A 23589-nucleotide genomic window follows, 5' to 3' on the forward strand; every position below is an offset into this window, starting at 1 on the left:
AAAGAAGACGATGCATTTATCATATGGACCGGTCCCCGCGCGCGCTTTCATTGTAAAATCCAAGTATGAGGGCCGTACGCATTAGCACGAACAGGGCCGGAAAAAGCCGTACAGCCCTGCTAGGAACACGTACTGCTCTGTTCAATGCAATTTTAGAGGATTTTCGTCGCTTTTAAACACCTAAGTTATTCACAGCCAGAAAAGCAAGTGCAAACAACAAATTAGATAAATTTCTGTGCAAATTTCTTTTACATATATCGTCTAAACTTCATATTCTCAGTGCTCATGAGTAGTGCAAAGAGCCCATATGATAAAATGCTTATTGACTGAGTTTAGGTCGGGCCGGACAGGAAAATCTTTGGTCCTTAGACATGGCACACGGACCGAGCGAACGCTATGATCTCGGGCCAAATATTTTCCCGTCCGGCTGTACCACTCAGTCAATAGGGAGTTTAAGCAAAGACGACGGCTACGGCAACAAAAACGTCAGTCCAAAATATAACTTACCGCTATCGCAAGTATTTCACGATTATTCCGTCTTGTTCACCTTGTGCAATACAGGCGAACTATTCTGTAAGTGAATGGGCACGTACGGTTTTAAAGTCAAAATAGAAAATGGTTGTTTCATTGTCATATGCTCACGTTGTCGTCAAAACCTAAAATATGGCGATTTGACGTTGTTGTTTTGTGGATTAAAGCAGAGAAATGCACGGAAATTCGTGCGGCACGTGCAGCACAATCATTTTTCCTATTTTAACCAATCATATTCTTGTTTCTCTTGCGTTGCCGAAGCCGTAGCCGTCGTCTTTGCTTCACTCCCTAATAAGTACATAATATGCAGAGAACGACTATCGAAAGTATGAGGCTTGTGAACCGTGGCCAAAAATGGAAAGTTTGGAGTAAAGAGGTGATGACGTCACGAAAACTAAATTTATAGGAAATGTCTGAGACATTATCACTAAAAATGTTCCTTGCCAAAAATCAGCGTGTTGGTGCGAATTGAATCCATACAAACAATTCAGTACGAGGTGCGTGATCGACGTATGACGTAATTCAAGATGGCGCTGAAAAAGCAGACGAACGAAAAATGAAAACTTGCTACAGTTCTCGCTATGCACAGAATACCCAAGATTTGAAATTGTATTCTCCTAATTTCTAACGCAATTACAGTTTATTTGTATTTTGTAAACATTACTGCACTTTTTTATTTAGATGTACATGATATTCTCAGTAAATAGTGTGAAATAAAATAAACCTGAGCCTGAACTTGTGTAACTTTTAGACATCTTCTGACGACCTGGGGCGAGGTCGTCAATTTAAAATATATCTTAAAGTGTAACTTTTAAAGTGCCTATCATCTCAACAAACTTATCACTTTATTTATTCTCTGGGATCGTCCCAAATATATTGTATATATTGTTTTCAGAACCTTTTTGATGAAAACTTAGTTTTTCATTCGCCTTGCGGAAAGACGGGAAAAGTGGTGATAGTTTGATCAACGATCGAGCAGTAAAAAGGAATGGGTTCGATGCCGACTTCAAACAACCATCACAATCCAAAGCAGTCGGTGACGTCAACACGGGATTAAATCCATTCCTGTTACTTGCACGGCCGTAAATCAAATTACCTTTTAAGAGCTCTTAAGACAGTCACTTTGACGGAGAGGGTTTAACGAACCAAAGAATTAGTGTTAGACGAGTGCAGAGAAGTACAGTGTGAACCGGAAAGGATTTTTCGAGGTGATAGTGAGGCACTTTTGGTGACTTGTAATCCACTTGCGCATTAGTCCTAATAATAGATATGGGCCAAACAAAGGGTCAGAGAAAAGCTCTAAGCAATGTTTGTAAAATTAGTATTCCTTCTCATTATACTTGCGGAATCTTATTTGCAAAGATTCCAGCCAGGCTGATCATTATGTTGGTTGAGACAGAACACAACACAGGAGGGGTTCACCCCATAACTTTTTCGCAAACGTCCCACAGACTGCCTACTACTTGCTTATCATTGGAAAAGACTACAACGTTCGCACGTTGGAAGATGTCATTACCGAAAAGGCAGCGCTTTAGCCTGCAGTACAGGAGTCTTATCGAGTCGCCATGTTGGATGGATGTTGGGAGGGTATGGGACGAGCTTTCGCTTTTGAACTACCCTCTTGGTCACAATTTATTCCTCTCCCCAAACTTCCTCTGTTTCAGAAATTCAAGATGTTGGTTAAAAAATCCGGGGAAGATGATGCTTGGCCCGTGACCACGAAAATATGCCTTCCAAGGCTCGTCTAATGCATCCAAGGACATACTGGACACGAAGACTGGCAAAAAAAAAAAACAAAAAAAAAACTATACAAGTAAAAAAAAAACAGATATTGTTTGTTTCCACTTATTTAATCTTTTATTTGAACTGTTTGACAAATAAAACCAAAAAATAAAACAATGAACAATACTATTGCACTAAGGAAATCCTGGGGTTGTTTTTTAGATTTCAAGTTGTATCGCACAATCGAGAGCTTGTTTATATTAACAGTTTAGTATCCGGAGTAAAATGACTAGTGCCTTGTCCAGGGCAAAGGTATTTTTATAGGCAGGGTTTTTGTTGAAAGCCTTCAGCTTGGGAAGCTATGCATAAAAACTAAAGACCACCTCGGCCTTGAGTACGTCCCTCGGCCTGCGGCCTCGGGCCGTACTCAAGACCTCGGGCACCGTTTTTCCCTATATGGACCTCCCAGCCGGTGAATAACATATATTTATTATATGACTAGCTCCGTGAGCGGGCAAGATGAACCAAATCGCGCGCTCTGATTGGCTACCCGAGCGGGCAAGATGGAGCGATACTGCCCGCTCGGGATTTCTCGCTTGGTCCCGCAAGATCAAAGATCATTTTTTGGTGTTTTAAGTCATATAATAAATCCTTTATTGACCAAGATTGTTCGGTCAAGATGACTGGATATTGGCCTCGTTCTTTTTTTGCGTGTTTATGGACCTCGACTTCGTCTCGGTCCATAAACACGCAAAAAAAGAACTTGGCCAATATCCAGTCATCTTGACCTCACGCTTGGTCAATAACCCATACATAAAGGCATTGCGTGCCGCGGAACAAATTTCATATATGAAAATCCCGTCAATGCTGAAATTTATCAAATGAGATCGCTACGATAAGCGATGCAAATTTCCATAACAAAAACAAACGGTTGAAAAGTCTGTCGGTTAAAGGTGGGCCTTTAATACAAACGGAAATATGTCAGCTCTCAAGATCAAGAGATTGTTTTCTTTACCTAGGGCAAAAAATACAAGACACTTATTAGAGACCTTAAGATACACGCACACCGGTATACGGGTACAAGTAGTGTGCCCATACACGTTCATTAAGATACTCGTAGAGTTAACGTGCGGGAATTGGTAACGATTCTTTACAAAGATGGCGGCCGCGGCGGCACATCAATCAATTCGGGAACGCTTTCTTTACAGTCGAAATTTAAATTTGGCAAAAATGTCACAACAGACTTGCAATAACATTTCCAAGGAGTCACAGAACTCACATTTCTACTTAAAACGTCATGAAAACTCACTTGTTTCTCCGTCATGTCTTCTCTCAAGCTACTCGTAATTCTTCAACGGGTAAACTGGTGTCTAAGAGTGATGACGTCATCGCAAAGTGAAAAAAAAACGTGACGCTACCTGATACCCGTACACCGATTTCGGGACATCTAAAGGTCTCTATTGTCAAAATACTGTCCCTCCATTTTACTCAACTTGCCCCCGAGGTGAAGACGAAAGGATGTTACAAGTCAATTTTGCCCAAATAATAGCCGTAATTCTTAAATTAAAGGCATGAGTTTCTAGTGACTTTTATTAAAATTATAGAAACGATCACAGAACGAACTGGCAAACAAATATTTTGTCTTCACTTTTATCAGCTCTTATGAAAAACAGTAACGCGTCCGATGACTGAGTCAGCTACTATGAGACTGTCATCATTGCTTATAGCAACGTAAAAAGGAAAGCTATTATCGAAATACTGTCCCTTCAATTTACTCAAAAACTTGCCGCTCAGGGTGAAGAGCTGCAGCCTATGGTTACGTGCATCACACACAATCAGTCGGTTGTACTTGTCAATAACGAGTCCATGAGGACCATCAAACTGGCCATCATTGGAACCCTCACAGCCAATGTCATGTAAATACACTCCTGTTTTGTCAAATACCTTGACACAAGAAGCAGAGGAATAAGAAACAAAGAATTTGTCTTCGTGATAAATAGCGCAGAATGGTGATTTATTACAGTCTGGGGCACTGAAGGACTGGAGCAAGTCATTCCCGTCAGGGGAGAGGACCTTGATTTTCTTGTCCCCATAGTCAGGTATGATTAAACGACCATCACTCGCAATGGAAAGGTGACTTGGTTGATCAAGATGTTTATCATTGATGTGTTTGATGAACTGACCCTCTTCACTGAATAAACGAAGCTTATTGTCCCTTTTCGGAACTAAAGTCAGCAGCTCACCAGAGTCTGTAAATGCCACGGAATAAGGTACACCATGAAGTCTTATCTCACTTCGAAACTTTACATCTGAGCTCAAGAGTTGAATTCTTTGATTCCACTGTTCTGCAACAGCAATCGTTCCCGTTTTATCACTCACATCAATATCGCTAATGTCAGCAAATTCTCCTCGTCCCTTCCCACTCGATCCAAACTGAAAGGCAAATTGATATTGATGCTGATGAACTTGCACAATCCAAGGACTACAAGTCAGCGGCTGTCCATTCACAAGGATGTCTACTCTATGTTGTCCGGGATAATGTGGTGTGTACGTCACTGTGTATTTGCCATCTTTGGTGTCTTTAATGTCTGTCAGTCTAAGTTGATCACCTTCTGGAGTCAATATGTCGACTCTGATTTCATCATCTTGTTGATAACATTGCAATCCCTCTGAATCCTTTGTAACAATAACGAAATATTTCTCCTTTCTTTCCCCTTCTTCCTTGCTGTCTTGACCTTCAGCTAAGCACTTTAAGGGATCAGTCTTGGTAACAACAACTCGATCCATAAGATCGAATTTCTTTTCCACCAAGTAATGTAAATGTGGCGACTTGTAAAGATCGGGTTTTCTTGCTTGAAACAGTTCGTTGCAGCGTTCCAGGATGGCGTGATTTGTTTGTAGAATTTCGACGCTGAAGTTTCTTTCTAAGATACTCTGACAGCGTTCCACGCAGCTTTTCAGTTGGATGGCAACCAGCTCGAAGTTTTCCAGTCGCGTTGCGTGATGTTTTTGTTCCGCTTCATAAATTTCGCGAAACTTCTCCTTCATTTTCCTCTCGTGTTCTCGCAAATCACGAATTAATTTTTCCACAGTGTCTGTCATTTTCTTTTCTTCGTTCAAAATTTCCATTTTGTTTTTGCTTTTTAGGTCAGTTTGTTTCTTAATTTCACTCTCATACATGACAATTTCCGACTTTACTTTCGCCACAGCTTCGGCCATTTGCATCTTTTGTTCTTTTGCAGCTTTCTGTGTGTCTGTCATGGTGTGTCGATTATGACTCACTACAGTGCATTTGTGGCAAATCAGAACTTTACAGTCTTCGCAATAAAATTCGAGGGGTTGATCTTCATGATACTGCTGTGAACACATCACGGGTCTGCGGATCAAATGTTGCACATCTTGAGCTTGCAGTTTGTCGATCAAAACATTGCGATGACCCCTTGAGGCCTTCAACCGTTGGTGAGCTTCAAAGCAAGATGCGCACAGAAAATTCTGACACACGAAACAGTAACATGTTGCAGTGTTGTTCTCGTCGCAACTGTTGCATCTTTGAGACTGTACGCTGCCATCTTCTAGAGCGAGAACATCAACTAATCGGTTGAGATGAAACGATGAAGGCAACTTGTCGAAGGTGTCTGTTTCGGGAATTGGGAATAAAGTCTGGCAAACCGGACACCTGATTGTCGCTTTTAGCTGTCTCCTTGCAAAGTTTGCATGTCTGTCGACACACTCCAGGCAAAATGAGTGAAGACATGGTAGTGTCTTGGGATTTTTGACTGTCTCTATGCACAATGGGCATTCTGCTTCCTTCCTAAGATTCTTGAAAAGCTGTTGAACATCCATGATGAAGCCAAACAGGGCAAAAATGTGGGTGTGTGAAAAATAGTGACGTCACTGAAATCACGAGACCGTGTCCAGTCTAGGGGAATCTCGTGGTTTCTCAAGGTCACTCTTTGTCGCTGGAGTCACAGGAGGTTTTTAGTGACATTCTAGTCATTCTAATGCACTTTAGCACTTACTGACCCATTTCAAAATCGCAAAAAGGGGCATTATTACTGTAAGGAATGATGCTATTTATGTCGTCGACTTTGACCTCCTCGTGCAATAGATGCATTCAGCCAGAAAAATGAGCCAATCATAGATAAGGGCGGAGTAAGGATAGGTCTAGTTAAGGGATTGCAATCTTCGTGACTGGCGCTCTTAGCTGTTCCTTCACGGACTAAACTTGGATTATCAAGATTTTTCAGGCAAGTTGTATTCTGCTTAAGTTCTTTTTTAGAGGGCTTTATTCTCCCTAAACGTTTGGCATGGCTCCACCTCGGGTATTGATTCTTGGCCACTCCTTTATCCGCCGTTTAAAGGACTTTATTGCCTGCCTCTCATCCCGACCTTAACGCCAATTTTCTCATTGCCGAAGCCTGCGAAATTAAATGGCATGGTGTTGGCGGTAGAACTCTTGCAAAGGCACGTGCCTTTGATTTACCAATGGTTGAGTCTTCTGCCCCAGATTGTCATTTTACAGCTGGAATCGAACGATCTCGTACACGCTGACCCGTTGTCGATAGCTTCTGCTATTGAGGATTTAGTCACTTTGCTTCATGACCGCTTTCAGGTCAAACGTGTTTGCGTTTGCCAAACTGTTTATCGAGAATCGAGCTCTATGTATAATAAACAAGTACGAGATTTAGTCAAATACTTGAAGGTCCTGCTAGAGCCACTCCCGTACTCTTTTTATTGGAGGCACAGGGGTTTTTGGAATACCAAAGGTTAGCCTTTATTCCAGCGATGGCGTTCATTTAAACTCGCGCGGCCATTATCGACTTTTTAGGAGCCTGAGAGGGGCCGTTTTAAGATGCCTACATTCCCTACACAATGAGAGCATTTACGCAATCGCAATCTCTCATCATTGAAAAGACTTGCTATTTATTTGCTATTTGTTCGCCAGTTCCTTGCGGTTTGTGTTCACCAAGCCGATGAATACATAATTTTTAATGAATCAGCCTTCAGTTGGAATTACACGTTACTGACTTTTTGGCTGCAGCATTCCACGCTGTTCACAACTTCTTACATCATGTGCGGATATCCGCCTGATGGCACAGTGTGCCCGATGTTATTTGTTATACAGGCTTTGGTTGCTTTTTACTGTGAGCTAATTACAAAAGCCATACGGGTGTACAATCCTTTCGACCACCGAATAGGTTAGGTGTGTCCAATGCACTCGGCTGCTGTTTTTTCTCACACCGCTATGGAACTCAGCTTTTTGTTACGTTTTTGCGCTAGCACACACGCTCTCGCTGTTGTCATTTTTTATTCAGGTCATTTTACAATACGCCCCTCTGAGGAATTTCCTGCTCCGATTCATTTTTCCGATAGCCCAGCTTATGAGTTTAACCAGATGCGGGCCATCTGTTGATTCTTAATTGACTTCTAATCAGTGTGGGTAACACTTGCACTCACGCTTCTTTTTTAATTAGCTTAGTTTATCTTTCCGGTAGCTTTTTTCACCATCAGCTATGCCTCCCAAGAAACGCACGTTGGGTACAAATTCTCGTCGCTCAAAGCGGTTACGTCCTTCTGAGCTCCCTGAAGTGGCTCCTACAACGCCCTCCGTGGCTTCATCTGCAACTCCTCAAGCCAATAACGACTCTGGGCTTATGCAAGTGAATGTCAAGGCTCTGGCAACTACAATTTCTGTGGCCGTCACTGAAGCCGTGAATGCTGCCCTAGCGAATCGCCGTTCCAGCACCAATGACGAGTTAACCCCAGTTCCTTCCACGTCAATTGTGCACCCAAATGATCAGGCGGTGGACGACGAGGTAACAGCGCTCACGGGAGTTTCAGGTACGCTTGAATCTTGAACCTTGTCTGGGACCGAAGATGGGCCCCGCCAATCATTTACCAGCATCGCCATTTCCCTGGGATCACGCGTGAGTGCTAAGATCAAAGCCAAGATTTGGCAAAGCGAATATGTAGACTTTGGGGCACTGTTAGGCGTTGGGCCCCGGGCTGAAAAGTTCGCAATATCACTCTCGCCGGGGAATGCTATTTCCTCACAGAACCGTCTCCATCTAGAGCCCGTGCAGTCCTCTAAAACGGCGCAGACCATTACCCAGTGGATAACTGCCTTCAATACTTTTGTAGCAATTTATGTAGAAAGGGTGCCCCAGGATGCTCCAAAATTAATGAAGTATTGTGAAGTAGTGCGCGATATTTCCTTTAAGTCGGGTGAGTGGCTTTTCTACAACGAGCAATTTCGTTTTCTGAGGCAGTCCGCCCCTGAACAACACCCATGGGATCAAATTCACTGGGAACTATGGCTCAGGGCGATGGTGAATTCCCGCGGGAAAATACCCGCTAACCAAACCCATGACAATCGACCCCGTTCTCGTTCACGCACCTTTCCCAAGGGTACTTGTTGGACATTTCATGATGCCGGGAAAACCTGTAGTGGCTGCAATTACGAGCATTTCTGCCACAAATGCGGGGCAAAACACCCCGCTAGTCACTGTTCCGCGTCCGGGAACCACACTCGCCACGGTCCCCCTAAATCAGGAACATCCGGCGTCCTCAATTCTGCTCAGCTCACCGGTCAAGCCCGTAAAGGTGGACTGATCGGCTTGAATTTTTGCTCCAGGATTATGTGTCTAATTTGGCTAGATATTTGGCCGTGGTCCATGGCTTTCGTTATGGATTTCGCATACAATTTATTGGCAACTGCGCCCCGTTCGAGTCTCCTAATCTGAAAAGCGCCCTACAAAACCCGGATTTGGTCCTGTCTAAATTGCAAAAGGAAATTGATGCTGGCAGGATTGTTGGACCTTTAACCAACGCTCCCTTTCCTGATTTTCACTCCTCGCCCATTGGCATAGTTCCCAAAAAGAGACCAAACGAGGTTCGCTTAATTCAACACTTATCCTGTCCCTCGGGTTTTTCGGTTAATGATAACATTCCCGACGACTGTTCTACTGTTCATTACGCCACCATAAATCAGGCAGTGAAAATTGTTCCGCGTTTGGGGGTTGGCTGCTTCATGGCAAAAACCGACATAAAATCGGCCTTTCGTATCATCCCTATACATCCTCAAGACTATTCCTTGCTTGGGATAAAAGGGGCGGATAAATATTATTTCGATCGCTGTCTCCCGATGGGTTGTTCATCTTCGTGTGCCATTTTTGAAACCTTTAGGACCGCTTTGGAGTGGCTATCGTTGCAGAAATTAAGGGCATCAGCCGTCTTACACATTCTAGATGATTTTTTATTCGTGGCCCCTTCTGCAGAGAAATGCGAAGCCGATTTGGCGAATTTTCTCCGCCTGTGCGATTATCTCGGAGTGCCGATTGCTCATGAAAAGACAGTGCAGCCGAGGACCACTCTTGAATTCGCGGGTATTACTCTTGACTCTATTTCTCAAGAGTCTAGATTACCGCCTGATAAGCTTCAAAAGTGTCCCACGTTGCTTCATCAATTTCACAAACGTTGAACAGTTACCCTTCATGAGCTTCAGTCCCTTATCGGTCTTTTAAATTTTGCGTGTTCTGTCGTAGTTCCAGGCCGCGCTTTCCTTCGTCGCCTTATTGACCTTAGCAAAGGTATCAAAAAGGCACATCATCATATCCGTTTAAATAAGGACGCTAGTCATGACATTAAGCTGTGGCTTACTTTTTTAGACAATTTTAATGGTAGGGCCTTTTTCTTATCCGATCGCTGGGAAACATCAGCCACGCTGCAACTATTCACCGATGCAGCGGGCTCAAAAGGTTATGGCGCGGTTTTTGGTTCTCATTGGTTTTATAGCGCGTGGCCTGGATCGTAATCACACCGGATGCAGACCCATTTCCCACTCCGGTCCCGACGAACCTTCTACCGGAGAGTTGGTCGCTAATTTGAGGGATCTTCTCAGTTCGGCATTAAAACCGGGCTCTCGCAAACTTTATCAACGGGCTTGGGCTGTTTTCCAAGATTTCGCTCACCGTTTTTATAAAACTTCAAGCCCCCAACTTCCTTTGATTCCAAACATGCTGGCTCTGTTTATCTCTTATCTATCGGCCCGCCAATTGGCGCCGTCAACTATAGCATCGTACATCTCCGCACTCAGTTACGTACACAAGCTATGAAGGTTTTTCCGACCTCACGAAATCTTTTCTTATTCAAAAGCTGTTGACCGCGGTGAGCCGCCGCCGTCGCAAGAGTGATATTCGTCTGCCAATCTCCCGCCCAGTCTTGTAAGGTCTCTTCGATTCACCAACTCTTCGGCTTTTCAACGAACTCTCCACAGAGCTATGTTCCTTTTAGCCTTTTATGGGTTTTTCCGCATCGGCGAACTAGCAGCCAATAGTGCTAAGTCAGTTTCCACCGTTCTTCAATTTAGCGCGTTGCGATTTTTAATTTCCGATGGCAAAACCCATTTCCTCAAGCTGGTAAATTCCGAATACAAACACAACGTCAACAACCGCCCTTTGGAGATATTAGGGAGCTTACGAAACGAGGACGACGACGGCTACGAGGACTTCATTTAAAAATACGAGTTCGCGTTATTCATATCACTACGAAACAGGAGCCCATCTGGAGCGTGCAATTTCCATACAGCGTCTGTGAAACGGCGTTTTCACAAGTAGGTTTATTTTTAGACTAGCCCTTCCCACGAATTAGGTAAAAAAACAAAGGCAGTTCCGGTTCGGTGACCCTATGACGTCAGCTTCATTTCTTGTAATTGGTCATCGGGCTCCTGTGGGAGTCTCATTCGCGGGAAATTCAATGTAAAAATAAATCGGTCTGTGAAAACGCCGTTACACGAACACAGTAGAGTTGTAGGCTCCAGGTCATGGGTTCCTGTACGAAACTATATCATGTAGTTCCGCGTTGAAAATGTGTAGTAACTGTCGAGGAATTAAACTGGTATGAGTGAGTTGGAAGCGTAGAGAGAGAACTGAAAATTCATCGTCATGTGCTAACGTCCTCCACAGAACCTTGAATTTGGTCATTTCACGTCGTCATTTAGGAGATGACGGCAAAGAAATGTACGAATGTGTAAAACGCACATGCAGAGCGTGCAGAGCCATTGTTTTTGCTCACTAAACCTATTGTTTTGTAGCGTCGTCGTTGCCGTCGGCGTCGTCGTTTCGTAAGCTCCCTATTAATATCACGAGAAGACTGCCCTGCGCAGTTTTGTCCCGTGCAGGCCATTTTAGATTATCTCGTACTGAGGGGAAATCGCACCGGTCCGCTTTTCTGTCATTTAAATTTGGCACCGATTACGGCCGATCAATTCAATACTGAGTTGCAACGTTGCTTGTCATTCTGTGGCCTTGATACCCGTCGGTACAAAGGTCACAGTTTTCGAATCGGAGCTGCATCGCATGCGGCTGAAAAGGGATTCTCTGATTCACAAATTCGCACTCTTGGCCGCTGGATGTCCGATGCCTTTAAGGTTTACATCCGCCCAGAGCGTTTGCTTGCAAATTAAGTTCGTAGTTAGTTTAGTTAGTAGCCTTACGTAGTTCACGCATGGGCTGCTACGTGCCCTGTAAAATTACCCCAGGGCTTAATATAATTATCACATCCTTCTTAACAGTCAATCATCGTTAGCCTTTCATTGGCGCCTTGGTAGTTCAGGCATGGGCTGCTACCAGCGAGTCAGTACATTTGATTGTTCTCTTCCGCAGTGACTTTTCAGTGGTACATCTGTTTTCTCCGCCATTATCATTTTTCCTTCCTGGTTGGCAATGTTATGGTTCAGTCATGGGCTGCCATATATGTGCCATTTAATTGTACTTTTCTATTTTATCTTATAATTTTTTTAATTTTAGAATACGAGTTCGCTTATACACTCTCGCTTGCGGCTGTAGTTCAGACAAGGGCTGCTCCGGCCGTGAGCACATTAGCTATTCGCGTTGACAAGTATCGTCGTGCTCTTTGCGTGGTCTTGGTGGGGCTGCCCCATTTCTATGGCCTTGGCGTTTTTTCTCGCCCCACCTTTGCTGAACATGGCTTTAATTTACTGCGGTTTTTATTGATTTCGTTGATGATATAATAAATAGCCACGTTGGTGGCCGAATAACGCCAACATGTTTGTAGTTGTCTTTTTTGAGGTTTCCATGTCTCAGCAAACTTAGTGCGACCACTTGCAAAGTGCACGGCTTGCTCTAATTAGTAATATTTTATATCAAGGCCGGGGAAAAGTGTCGACATAAAGTTCTTTTTTGAACTTAATCAGGCGCAGAACAACACAACCACAGCAATCAATCAATCAATCCTTTATTTTATAACGCAGGTTAGGTTATATATAACAAATTTACAGCATTATTTACATATAAGAATGGCAGCCAAAGGCTGATGTGGACCTGCGATATGAAATACAATGTAAAATCGTAAGTTCTCAATGTAAATACTGAGAGGACTAATGAAACTATTAATTATCTCCTAAAAATATATTTAATTCACATCACATCACATCACCTTTATTTCACCTCGGATTTACAAGAATAGCTGTATAGCTAATTTCTCCAATCATAGTTGCTTCTTTAAGGCTGGTTTACACGTACGATGCAAACATAAGCACAAGCAACATACGAGACCAATCTCGTTCCCAGAGTCGTCGTTCCCTTGACCAGCGGTCAGGAAACGAACTTCAAGCGTGTGCAGAATTAGACTCGGGGAACAAGATTGCATACAACACACAAATTAACAACAAGTCAATGCGCCTGCATATGCTGCTTATGCTTATGCTTGTTTCGTACGTGTAAGGCCTGCTTTTCACCAGAGACGCATGCATAAGCCCAAGCAACACATGCAAGCGCGTTTACTTGTTGTTAATTAGTGTCTTTTGTTCTAACAAAAGGCTCTAATGAACAACAAGCTACTGAGATTGCGTATACTTCTTATGCTTAAACCAGCCTGTGCTAAAAGAAAATTGAAGCAAGTCTTTTCATTGCTTTCTTAAAATCAATTTAAAAGCATCTTTAACAATGCTGTTAAATGTAACTTTCACATTTTTAAAAAAATGGAAAATTACTGGACCCCTATATCGGTTCCAAGTTCAATCTTCGCCCTATTGATATTAAATTGATTTCTAACTCTTGTGGATCGAGATGATTTAGAGAATAGCTCCGAAATTCAGTAGAATAGGGGCAATGTCTGAAAAACTTGTCCTGATGCAAAACTTTAAGTGAGTCTCATTAAGAGTAACATTTACCTCAGGAAAACTTCATCTATTGACGCATAACGCCTAAACTGAGTCAAAAAAAAAAAAAAACCCCTCAATCTCGCCAACACTAAGTAAAAATAACCTGATACCTTGATCGATGTTCTTTTCTATATAGGGGTCCAGTAATTTGGAATTTATAAATAAGAAAGTTAAGTTAAATCTATTTTAAGAAAACAATCCGTTGAAAGACTTACTTTCGTTTCCTTTTAGAAAAGAAAAAACTATGATTTCAAATAAGAAGGAAAATTTACTTTATTTTTAGCAAATAATTAATATTTTCATAATTATATAGTATTTCGTTTACATTTAGAACTTATGTCTTATCATATTTCATATCGCAGGTCCACAGAATAACAGAGAATAACAGTTGAATTCTGCAAGAACAATCGTTCCCGCGTTCTCACGCACATGAATATCGCGAATATGATCAAAGTCCCCTCGCCCCTTCCCACTTGAACCGACGTGAAAGCAAACTGATGTTTAGGCTGATGAACCTGTACAACAAACGGGCTGTCTGTCAGCGGCACCTTGTGGTGTGTAGGTCACTGTGTATTTCCCGTCTTTGGTGTCTTTAATGACTGTTTTCAGTTGATCGCCTTCTGGAGTCACAATGTCGACTTGAATTTCATCATCTCAGTTCGATAACATTGCAATGCATCTGAATCAATTGTAACAATGTCTCCGTTCTTTCTTTTAAATCTTTGCTGTGTAAACCGCTTCAGCTAAGTACTTTGAGGGATCATTTCTAGCGACTTGATCCTAAAGATCCAATTTCTTTTCCACCAAGTATTCTAAATTGGGCGCCTTGTTTTCTTGTTTTTAAGAGCTCTTTACAGCGTCCGAGGATGGCATGATCTGTTTCTAAAGTTTCGACGCTAAAGTTTTCCTTCTAAGACACTCTACCAGCGTTCGACGCAGCTTTTCAGTTAGGCAACTCCCGTGATTTTAATGACTACACTTTATCACAGATCCTTCATTTTCCGTCATCGTTTTTACCTCAACCGATTGGTGGACGATCTCGTTCTGGCAGCGCATGTCTCAGAGATGCAACAGTTGTGACGGGAAGAACTCGGCAACATGTTACTGTTTCCGTGTGCCAGAATATTGTTTTGACCTCTTGTGGCTTTCCAAAGGTTTTTGCGAGCAGAATGTCCACTATGCAAAGCGACCGTAAAAAATCCCAAGAGATAGTTACCATATCTTAAGTTTACTTGTTTTATTTTTTAATTTTTTTTGTCCACTCCGGATTCGCTTCAGTAGAAGATCAGCATGAGACTTGTGAACATTGATCGTAATTGTCTAAAAGCGGCCTTTGTTTTTTCAACAAAACGTAGTTACTAGCTGTCAACAGGTATTATGGATTACTGCTGTAAAGAATGGGTAAATAACGTTAGTTAGCAGCTCAACAAAATGTCACACAATGCAACTGTAACCTTCGTGACACGAATATGACAGCGAAGGCATTTATATTGCGAATCATCTACGATATGTACAAGACAAAATTACCACTTGTTCCCAGGGTGATTTGTTCTTCTAGGTGTTCTCTTAATTAAACGATCCTTGTTATTTCGCTATGGTGCATGTTTAAATGTTGATCGCCGTGATCTCTCTATAAAGATCAGGAGTAACCATATTTTCATTGATAATTAGTAATATTTTAATTGTTTCTACATTCAACCCCGTTTTCAACGGACAGTGAAACCAAAACCCTCTCCGGACTTATCAGGAAGACCAGTTTACATCGGCCATAAGGATGTATGCACGTGACTGATTTCAGTCATCTGATTTGGTAATAGCCGTCATGAATTATTGTTTCTTTTTTTTTTTTTTTTAATTCACTTCCATTTTAAAACCCGAATTTGTGTTTTCTTGCTGGAGTCTTTTTTTGGGACATTCTAAACATTTTCGCACGTACTCACCCATTTTCAAAGACAAAATGATAATCGGGGAAAGAACACAAAACCGCAAACAGCCATAATCAACGGATTCCGAAAAAAACTCAACGTGTTTACGTTGAATCTTGGGTACATCGTCTCGTGTGCAAATCATGTAGACCAGTTCATAAAAGCCTACGCTTTATAAAGCCAACGCATTCGCTTCAGCCTTTGATTGGATACTAATATGTCACGTGTTCTTTAGCTTTAGCCTCTGATTGGCTACAAATGTGTCATGGCTACTGCAAATGTCGCGCGAGAGGTTTAAGCCAACCAATACGAAAAGCGATGAAACTCATAAAATTTTTGAAATTACTCTCAACAATCAATCGAAAAGTGCTTTTTAAATTAATGGAATGATTTTCCCCTTGAGTATCGTAAGCTTTTCCACTTCGCGTTTTTATTGGTCTACAAACATTTTATCCGCGCTGCAAAATTATTCTGTTAAGCAAGTTTAAATCAAAAATTCAAGTTACATCAATTCATTGTCTGTTCCGAACTCGGATACTGCAAAGAATTTTGGAAGATAAGGCTGCCACTGATCTCCCTGTGATATTTTAAAAAAAATATGTTTGACCTCGTAACATTACTAACAATTTTGATTGGAGTTTTGTCAACTTTTCCAACTCCAAGTTAATCAGTAATGGCAAGAAATGGTCGCAAAAGAAGCCTCCACTGCTATTATCTGAAACATCAGCATCATAATAAAATTTTTAAATTAAAAAATAACAATAATAATAATAAGAGGACTGGAAGAAGGAAAGAGAGAGCAATGAACAAGATGCCAAAAGGAAAACTTTAAACAGAAAGAACGCCAGTTCGGATTAAAGTTAGTTATTGCAATTACAAGACAGTTAATTTCAGTAAATATTTTCATGTTCGAAGTTCCTGTTATTATGACAGATATTCTCTCTATCATAATTTCCCCTTTTACATTCAGACGATGTCGATTTCTTGTCGATATAGGGATGATATCTGTTAACTTTACAAACATTGCTTTTGTTATGCAAATGTACAATCACAGAAACAAAAGATCCTTTTGTCTCGACAGCCAATGAGGTTCTGGTTGGCACATTTATGACAATATATAGATGACATCAACAATATCTTCGCTATTCGAGCGGTGACCAAAATTTCTCAGAATTATGAAAAATGAACTTCAATTGCAAATACCCAGCTCCCATGAGTTCAAGTCGCTCTTAAGCATGGAGTTTTTTTTCCAATATTCCTTAGAACAACAGCTTCATTTACGGCAATAATCTTTCGCTCGTATCACTACGTGGTTTAACGCTACGTCATCGCAGCCATTTTGGTGGACGAAAACAAAAGATGTCTCATTAGCTCCTTTTGTTCGTCCAACAGCAATCGTACATGACATCATTATCTATGTTCCTAGGGATTGGTTGCAAACCATCTATCTATGGCTATCAACTCTTCTCTCTCCGTAATAGTTTTTTGGGGTTCTTAAAAGTCAGTTATATTTGAGAGATTTAGTATTGTGTTTACATGAAATAGCAAACAGGAAACAGCGGCCAAGCTGCTACTTGTCATAAGAGCCTAAGAATTCAGCTATTCTAACTCGCATAGCTCTTAAATTCATTAATAATTCATGAGGGTGCAAACCAATCCCAGCACAGTATTCAGATCACATGTACACAACTGTAAACCCCAATATAAATCAACTGAATTATTGAACAGTAGAATTAACTTTTGATACAAACTCCCGCTCAGCTAATTAGTATTCATTAACTTTTGATACAGTCTCTACTGATTAAAATAACAATACTTTGCATTCAATTTAATGTATACATTTCACAAGCAGGATAAAATATTCGCGTCCGATCTTTATGGACGTTTACAATGGCTCGCCTATCGGCTCGTCATTGTAAACGCCCATACAGATCTCCCGCTCATATTTTATCTACTGCAAGTTAAGAAGCCCTGCCAGGAAGCGAGGAAGGAGGAGGGGGGGGGTCCTGTGTCGCTTGTTTGAATTTGAAAAGGTCTCGTGTCGGTGCTTTGTCAATGTTTCACGTTGCTGTCGGAAATTTCTAGAAAGGATGAAAGGATGTCGTTTGTCGCGATTTCACTTTAAGTGCTGTCTCCACTTTTTAGGCCACGTCGCTTGTCGGAAGCAGAACCTCAGTTAAGCCTGGTTTTCACTAGCGCCGCAAGCACAAGCGCAAGCATAAGAAGCTTACGTTAAGTGAAAGCGAACGGCGACTGACATAAACATCAAAATCAACCACGGCCGCCGCCATTTTGTTCAAACGCTCAGACGGGGGAAATCTGGAACGAGTGCTTTAATTGGCCAGGCCCCAGTTGTTCGAAGGGTGGACAGTGCTATCCACTGGATAACTCAATCGGTTTTGCTAGTGTTTATCCGCTGGATAGTGATTTGTCCGGTGGATAGCGCTATCCACCTGTCCTGGGCACGACGTTAAACAGCATCCGGTGGTGAGGCCCTGGTTCGGAAGATCCAGGGCTGCGGGGAGAATGTCACTACCTCCTTGTCACCACTGTTCTGGAGCACCCTTGGGCAAGGTGCAGCACCCATACGCCTCCCATGTCAGGGTCACGATACTGCTGCCACTATGGGGTAGATTCTCTTTGGGAGCAAGTGGTTAGGGATGGGCTCCTCAGCAACGCTCACTGCTACTGTTGCAGTCAGGCCTTTAGCCCAAACAGATAGGGGTAAAGGCCCCCGATCAAAGCCTAGTCCTGGGTGCAGCAGAGGTTTGTTCTGATGACGCATCACGGCTGCAACCTCTCTTCTTTCCCGGCGTCTCGACTACGCCTTGCCCCGGACCCAGAAAGTGGAAAGGCCAAGTTTGGTTCCGGTTTTTGCACCCGGTTCCATTACACGCACACGCTACTAAATGGATTACACTTCAGGGATTACAGACCATGCTACCGCATACGGGGTTTTAACCGATGCGCTGGCTCCGGCACCAGCGAGAAGTGAGCGAAGACCGGACACTACCGCTTTCGGGGTAGCCGACGCGCAATCTTGCCTGGCGATGGCGAGAACTACACGAAGACCAGGTTTCGGAAGAGCTCTGAGTGGCCAAACTACTCTCAATTTTGCTTCTTGGAATGTAAGGACTCTGATGGACAGTGATAAAGACCGTCCTGAGCGTCGCACTGCTTTTGTTGCCAATGAACTTAAGCGACTGCAAATTGATGTGGCTGCCCTCAGCGAGACAAGGTTTCCCGATGAAGGTCAACTGCGTGAAGAGAAGGCTGGATACACCTTCTTTTGGAAAGGGCTTCCCAAGACAGGTCGCCGTATACACGGAGTTGGTTTTGCAATACGTACAAAACTGCTTAGAAATTTGAATGAGCTGCCCACAGGAATCAGTGAACGAATTATGGTTATGCGACTTGAACTGGCACATAATCAGTACATGTCAGTGATTAGCGCCTATGCATCAACGCTTGATGCAGACGTTGATGTTAAGGAAACTTTTTATGCGGCACTAGATGAACTTCTCACAGACATACCAGCTGCTGACAATTTGGTACTACTTGGTGACTTTAACGCCCGTGTTGGCCGGGATACTTGTGGCCTCCCATAGGATCAAATGGAATGGGTAAGATGAACTCAAACGGACTCATGCTACTCAATAAATGCACAGAACATAGCTTAGTCATTACCAACACTTTATTCCGCATGAAAGATCGGCACAAGGGCACATGGCGACATCCACGCTCACGCCATTGGCACATCATTGACTATGTAATTACCAGAAAGAGAGACAGACAGTGTGTGTTGAATACGCGTGCAATTACTGGTAGCGACAGCTGTTTCACCGCCAACCGTATGGTTAGGTCTGTTTTCAGATTGAAGTTACGGAAGAAGAGCCGACAGCAACCACGTCTCACACTTAACGTTGAAGCCCTAAATCAATCTATAGTGAAACAAGATTTTCAGGCTTCACTTAATGACAAACTTCCTGCCCTAGAGGAGAAGACATCTGTTGATACTACTTGGAATGCCCTCAATGCTTGTTCGGAGACTATTGGGCCAAAAAGGAAAAAACACCAAGACTGGTTTGATGATAACGATGAAGAATTACTGAAACTCGTTAGTGAATATCGAGCCGCTTTTATCAACTGGCAACAACTTCCAAAGACACGCTCCCGCAGACAGAAACTCACCAAGGCAAAAGCTAATTTACAGAGGCGCACCAGACAATTGAAGAATCAATGGTGGCTGGTAAAGGCAGCTGGACTACAAGAGCTTCCGATACTCACAAGAACCGTGCTTTCTTTGCAGCAACTAAGATGGTTTATGCCACTAGCACTCATGGGCCGACTCCTCTTAGGACCTCCACCAATGAACTTGTAAGGATCCTGAATCAATTAGACTGTGTTGGAAAGACCACTTTAGCAAGTTGCTGAACCGCAATGCTCAGGTAGATCCAAGAGCAGTGGATGAACTCGAACAGCACCTTGTAAGACACGAGCTAGCTGTTCCCCAACCTTTGATGAAGTTGAAAAAGCGCTGAGGTCTTTGAAGAGTGGTAAAGCCTCAGGACCTGATGGTATTCCTGCTGAAGTGATCAAAGCGGGTGGATCTCAACTCACTGTGCAACTTTTTCTGCTCATCCAGAGGTTCTGGACAGAAGAACAAATCCCAGCTGACCTCAGAGATGCCCTAATCGTGACTTTGTTCAAGAAGGGCGATAAGTCGTTATGCAGTAACTATCGAGGTATTTCACTTCTTTCAGCAGTGGGCAAGCTCTTTGCTAAGATTCTGTTAAACCGCCTGACTCCACTCGCCGAAGAGGTTCTTCCTGAAAGTCAATGTGGGTTCAGACCCTTACGTGGTATCATCGATATGATCTTTGCCCTCCGCCAGATACAGGAAAAGTGCCGTGAACAACGCGTGCCTCTCTGCCTCATCTTTATAGACCTTATCCATCGAGATACTCTGTGGCAAATTCTTGCAAAGTGCCCAGGGAAGCTTGTGAAAATGATCCGACTACTTCATGATGACATGACTGCTGCTGTTCTGTTTAATGGTAAATCTAGTGAGCCTTTCTCATGCAGTCGATCAAACAAGGTTGTGTAATCGCGCCCACCCTGTTCTCACTGTTTATGGGGGCTGTTCTTCAACTGGCTCGACCTTCTCTCAACGACGGAGTTGGCATCCAGTACCGGATTGATGGCAACATCTTCAATCTTCGGAGACTTCAAGCCAAGACAAAAGATTCTTTTACAACCATTGTTGAGCTTCAATACGCAGATGACTCAGCTGTCTGCTCTTGTTCAGAGGATGGAATGCAGAGTACTGTGGACGCTTTTGCTTTAGCGTATAGCAGGCTTGGCCCCTTACCCTGAACATCAGCAAAACTGAGACCATGTTTCAGCATGAACGAGGCTATCCATCTCCTACAGATTCTCTTCCGTCAATTCAAAGAAATGATGAAGAACTCAATGCGGTAAACAACTTCAAATCTCTGGGAAGTACTGTTTCCAGTAATGCCTCTTTGGATATGGAAATTCAAAGTCGCATAAGTGCAGCCGCCACAGCCTACAACAAACTGAGCAAGAGGATCTTTTGCAATAACGATATCCTATCCAACACATAGATTAAGGTTTACAATGCCATCATCATACCTACACTTCTCTACGGTTGTGAGACATGGGTTACCTATCGGAAGCATATCAAACAACTGGAAACATACCACCAGCGATGTTTGAGACGAATCCTGCACATTAAGTGGCAGGACAGAGTAACAAACAATGCCGTATTTGAGAGAACATCTTCTCAAAGTCTAGAGTCAGTGGATCTCCTTCATCACATCTGTAGAATGCCAGACTGTCGTCTACCAAAGCAAATATACTATTCACAGCTCTCCCATGGTACTAGATCAGTCGGTGCTCCAAAGAAAGGGCACAAGGACTTGCTAAAGCACTCCTTGCTGAAATGTGGAATTAATGTGAACGAGTGGGAACAACTAGCAGCAGACAGACAGGTCTGGAAAAGTACAACTCGGAAAGGTGTTCTACACTTTGAAAACACCCGACTCACTGAGGAAGCTGTGCGTCGTGAGCAGAGACAGGCTGCTGCCCAACGGCGCCTTGAGACCCTGTAGATGGGGCTTGTTAGAGTCTCTGATCTGTTAATCCTTTTTGGCCGCCATATTCGCTTGTGAGTGGCTGCGACGACGACGACGACGAGCGCTATCCACCTTTTGAACAACCGAGGCCAGATGTAGCAAGTTTCGTCTTCAAGTTGCTTATGCTGTGTTTCGATTTCACACAAAGCAAGCATTAGCGCAGGGATTCTTGCTGTTGTGCTTGCGTCGGTAGTGGAAACCAGGCTTTACTTTACTCCTGTAGCTAACGGGTGAGAAATAAACTTGTATCCAAGAGGTTTCTTCAATTGCCGGCAAAAAAACGCACATTTTATTCTGGCGTTTGCTGACTTTACCGAAAATCTATCCCATTGTGAGTAAAAAACGACCTCGAATAACCAAGCATTTGTTAAGTTTACCCATTTAAAATGGCAGTACAACGAAATACAGAAATACTAGAGCTCGCTATTGTGTTTTCAAATGATGTCATCAAATTGTAAAATCAAAGCTGCGAGGTTTTCTGATTTTCTTTATTGATACCAAGTAAAAAATTACTTAGTTTACCCATTTAAAATGGCAGTACAACGAAATACAGAAATACTAAAGCTCGCTATGTGTTTTCACATGATGTCATCAAATTGTAAAATCAAAGCTGCGAGGTTTTCTGATTTTTTATTGATACCAGGTAAAAAATTACTTAGAGGTAAATCTTCTTACCAGTGTTATGCCCCGAAGCATTTTTCGTTTTGAGAATACAGCATTTTGAATTTTCGAATTTTCGCCTTGCGTGACACTAAGACAGTGGCTGAGAAAAAGCTGTCTGGTTAATTCAGCTAACAAGGAAAAAGAGAGGGCTTTCATCGCAAACTGAGGTCTAGATGTTTTGTTGATTCGCGGCTGCCATATTTGTGTCCCTCCGAGGAACACCAACATGTTGTCTCTATACAACGCTCTGTAAAACTGAGTAAAACTGAGTAACATGTTTGGGGCATGCTCCCCCAGAAACTTTTGAAATTTAGGGTCTAGGAAATGCCATTTCCGACTATTTTCAAAGGACATTTCTATAAATAAATGTGAAGGAAAATGCAGTAGTTAGATGTTTATTTTACCCATCTGCCAAGTATTCTTTTGTTCTAAGGTGTGAACAACAGTGTTGCATTCTTTTGGCCATCACATTCAACAGTGTTGCACGCGCGCATGCGCTGCGGCTATCGGTATCCTTGGTGATGGTTTATTGTTGCATCTGTTTCGCGCGTTGCCATGTCAGTTCAAGCTACGGAATGGTGAACGAGCAAAGTCTTGAATGTCTGGGCGACGAAAGCTTAAGCAATCTCTCTTCGAACGGATAGCCTTTCTTGTGTTCAAAGCTCTCAGGTGCATGGCGCCAATGTATCTGCAGGATCTTTTGCAAGTCAAGACCCCCGGACGCTGAATCTTCTCAAGGTTCCTCACACCCACATGGTGCAAGACCTTTGAAGACTGGGCATTTGCTGTTGCAGTTCCCAGATTCTGGAACAGCCGTCTTCTTGCTATCACACACAACAGAGAGTGACTCTATTGATAATTTTAAAAGAAACTTGAAAACGCCAACATGGCAAGAGTTTGTTTTCTAAGGATTCTGGGTAGATTTTGGCTCCAGACCCTTGAGTCCAAAATTCTGGATCCAACATGTTGCATTCGTTTGGTCACCTCTTTCGACACTTTTTAACAGCGTCCAACAATGTTGGATGATGTTGGATCCGTTTGGCCAGGCCTTTATGGGTTAATGAAAAGATACTGGAAATACTCACACACAGAGACACCAGTTTAATTCAAAATTTAAAAAACTTGGCCCGATTTTATGACTAAAAATAATTAATGCCTCCATGGAATAAGGATTCCCGGATATTAGCTGTAAGTCCGGGCGTACGTGCGTATATGGACGCTACGCCCCTGCAAACAGACCTGAGACTTAGAGGAGTCACTTACACTGTATGTGGTTATAGCGATTTTTCTTGTTCACAAACATTGACGTCACATTTCTTTTGATGTTCAAATTTCAACCACGGAACAAAACGAGTCATTGTTTTAACAGCCAATTAGGTTCTGGTGCACAACAATGTTGCAAAATGAC

General features: G+C 42.6%; 4 protein-coding genes across 4 annotated transcripts; 3 read left to right on the forward strand and 1 right to left on the reverse strand.

The window, feature by feature from the left end:
* Positions 1 to 3906: 3906 nt before the first annotated feature.
* On the reverse strand, positions 3907 to 6096 carry LOC137972768 (E3 ubiquitin-protein ligase TRIM71-like). The gene has a single exon (XM_068819483.1). It carries the CDS (start codon positions 6094 to 6096, stop codon positions 3907 to 3909), a length of 2190 nt encoding a protein of 729 aa, XP_068675584.1.
* Positions 6097 to 7766: 1670 nt separating this feature from the next.
* Positions 7767 to 9733, forward strand: LOC137972769 (uncharacterized). Its single transcript, XM_068819484.1, has 2 exons — positions 7767 to 8069; positions 8888 to 9733. Exons 1-2 carry the CDS (start codon positions 7767 to 7769, stop codon positions 9731 to 9733), a joined length of 1149 nt encoding a protein of 382 aa, XP_068675585.1.
* Positions 9734 to 18269: 8536 nt separating this feature from the next.
* Positions 18270 to 18968, forward strand: LOC137972770 (craniofacial development protein 2-like). The gene has a single exon (XM_068819485.1). It carries the CDS (start codon positions 18270 to 18272, stop codon positions 18966 to 18968), a length of 699 nt encoding a protein of 232 aa, XP_068675586.1.
* A 20-nt stretch (positions 18969 to 18988) lies between these two features.
* LOC137972771 (uncharacterized) lies at positions 18989 to 20467 on the forward strand. The gene is made up of 2 exons (XM_068819486.1): positions 18989 to 19609; positions 20006 to 20467. The coding sequence occupies exons 1-2, from the start codon at positions 18989 to 18991 to the stop codon at positions 20465 to 20467; spliced, it is 1083 nt and encodes a 360-aa protein (XP_068675587.1).
* Positions 20468 to 23589: the final 3122 nt, after the last annotated feature.

Source organism: Montipora foliosa, chromosome 10, assembly GCF_036669935.1.
Source record: "Montipora foliosa isolate CH-2021 chromosome 10, ASM3666993v2, whole genome shotgun sequence".
NCBI classification, from domain to species: domain Eukaryota; kingdom Metazoa; phylum Cnidaria; class Anthozoa; order Scleractinia; family Acroporidae; genus Montipora; species Montipora foliosa.